At 49.3% G+C, this 2,500-nt stretch overlaps 1 protein-coding gene across 1 annotated transcript in view; it reads left to right on the top strand.

The window, feature by feature from the left end:
• The window catches only part of egflam (EGF-like, fibronectin type III and laminin G domains), a gene marked incomplete at both ends in the record, with an annotated part of 29,353 nt that overhangs the window by 17,771 nt on the left and 9,082 nt on the right, over positions 1-2,500 (top strand). Inside the window, 2 exons of the mRNA XM_083673754.1 lie at positions 20-135; positions 502-952. Coding sequence (XP_083529880.1) covers positions 20-135; positions 502-952 — 567 coding nt within the window. The remainder of the gene's footprint in view (positions 1-19; positions 136-501; positions 953-2,500) is intronic.

Genomic DNA, 2,500 nt, shown 5'->3' with positions numbered 1-2,500 from the left:
ACGCTGTCCGTCCCTACAGGCACAGCTGAGTTAGGCAGCGGAAGCTACGGCCAGCGTTACATCACAGACTCCAAGATCAGAGACGAGGACGGATTTGACGTCGATGACTCCGACTACGATATCTTCATTGAGGAGGTGGGTTATTTGTATGTCAGCGGAGGTAGAAATCGGAGGCCTGGGCTCATTGTCATGCATGGATTGGAATGAGGAATGGTATTAAACGCCCGTGTGTTTGATACCGTTCCTCATTCCGCTCCATGCATGACAATGAGCCCGGCCTCCGAATTCTACCTCCACCAGCCTCCCCTGTTGTACCTTGGGTATTCAAACCTTGTCTCAAGTGACTTTGGTTGTGAATAACTCATCTAGCTAGCTAGCTAACTACTATAGCCATCGTATTCATCTCCAAGTGTATGTTATCCTCTTTATTCCTATTACGATGCAGCTTTCCCTTTTCCAAGACAAACTTCCTCTCAGGAAATCTTCCCTCGTCTTTCACAGCTGAAGCCGTTCCCTGGCATCAAAGAAGACAACCGCAGATCCCAGCTACGATCCCGCTCCGGAACACCGCCCTCCCAGCCCGGCCGGAACGTCATTTATAGGATGGGCACTTCCGTGCCCAATGCTACCCTCCCCACCTCCTCCTCCTCCCCCTCCTCCTCCTCCCCCCTCTCCACCACGTCCTCCTTCTTCTTTTTCGATGACATGGACACCTCTCAGACAGACCTGAGCACCGTCCCTCCCCCCACCACCACCACCTCCTCCACCACCCTCCCGCCGCCCACCCCCACGGCCCCTATGACCCAGTGGAAGGGCCCTGTGCCCAGGCTGTACGAGCTGGCCTGTGAGGACACCGTGTGCCCCCCCGACAGCTTCTGCCTTAGCGACTATGACAGCGGAGGGTCTCGGTGCCACTGTAACCTGGGCCGCAGCGGGGACATCTGCTCTGAAGGTGGGTCTGGGTGGGGGGTGGGGGGGTGGGGGGGCCATCTTAACACCGTAAATGATGGGACAGTGAAGTCTTTTTTTTTCCTTTTGGCTCTACACTCCAAAGGTTTGGATTTTACTCTGAGGTTAAAGTAGAGATTCTCAGCTTTTATTTGATTGTATTTGTGCACTTATTGGTTTCACCATTCAGAAATAACAAAAATTTTTATGCACAGTCCCCAGGGTTTCAGGGTACCCAAAAGAAATGGGACAGATTCATCAAATGTCCAAATGAAGCACTCATGTTTAGTATTTGAATGCTTCACTGTCCCATTACTTATGCAGGGCACTGCTGTGTGGCTTTGCCATTACGTCAAAAGACCAGTCCTGCGTGAGAGCACAGATATCTGCTGTGTCTCCATGTCCATTGATTTTCAGACAACAGGGGAAGCTACAGTACAATCATGTAGACTCGTTCAGCTGGGAGAATATTGTCATCATCGCAGTCAATCTGTACTTGAATCATGCACTTTGTCTGCAAAGTCAAATTGAGCAGAAACATGCTCAGAGCATCTTATCTGACTCCCCTGTGTGTGTGTGTGTGTGTGTGTGTGTGTGTGTGTGTGTGTGTGTGTGTGTGTGTCTGTGTCTGTGTCTGTGTGTGTCTGTGTGTGTGTGTCTGTGTGTGTCTGTGTGTGTGTGTGCGTGTGTACGTGTGTGTCCTAGAAACCACAACAGTAAGTGTGGTGACTTTATCCACTTTTTTAAACTCCCCACCTCTGGGGGACTGACTAAATCCTGGTTTCTATCCTCTTTAAATGGGAGACAGATGCCCTAGAGACTCACTGAGAACATTGTTGGTCTTTAGCGAGATGTCCTTGAGGAACTTATCGCTGTCCTCTCTTCCTCTCTAAACCTCTCTCTATCTACAGGAGATTAGTTTAGGTCTGTGGAGGAGAAGGTTATCATTTTTTGCGTCACCTCTCTTTCATGAAGATTGTGCCTTTTACTGTGGCTCACGTCATGCTCCCTGTATGCAGTAGCACGTATGAGTGCTTTGTAATTGTGTACCAGGGGAGGCTGGTGGAGGTAGAAATCGGGGGACGATTTTCTACCTAAATTCTATGGCCTTTACTAAAAACAAAAAAAAAGGCAATTTACATAAATTGTAAGTAATGATGCTAAAATACAGTTGGTTTCTTACCAGTTCAAACTACTTGTGGAACTGGAACCCAGTAACTAAAATTGGTCTTTGTCATCATGGTATCTCTGTCTCTGGGATGATGTGCTGCGGCCTCTATAGGGAATGGCTGTGAGTTGACAGGGCTGTTTCTATAGGCCGGCCTTGTGGGTTCAATCATGAGTAATGAACAAAGATTGATATTGTGTGTGAATGTGTGTGTGTGTGTGTGTGTGTGTGTGTGTGCGTGTGTGTGTGTGCATGTGTGTGTGTGTGTGTGTGTGTATGTGCGGGGGCAGGGGGGTACGAGAGCCAGACAGAGCTCCGTGCCACAGTCACAGTGACCTTCCCTACAGCCCTGTGACTCTCTCGGATGGGACAGCCAACCCTCCC

Source organism: Argentina silus (genome assembly GCF_951799395.1).
Source record: "Argentina silus genome assembly, chromosome: 7".
NCBI classification, from domain to species: domain Eukaryota; kingdom Metazoa; phylum Chordata; class Actinopteri; order Argentiniformes; family Argentinidae; genus Argentina; species Argentina silus.
Note: the sequence above shows the minus strand (reverse complement) of the source record. Positions and strands in the feature narration are given on the sequence as shown.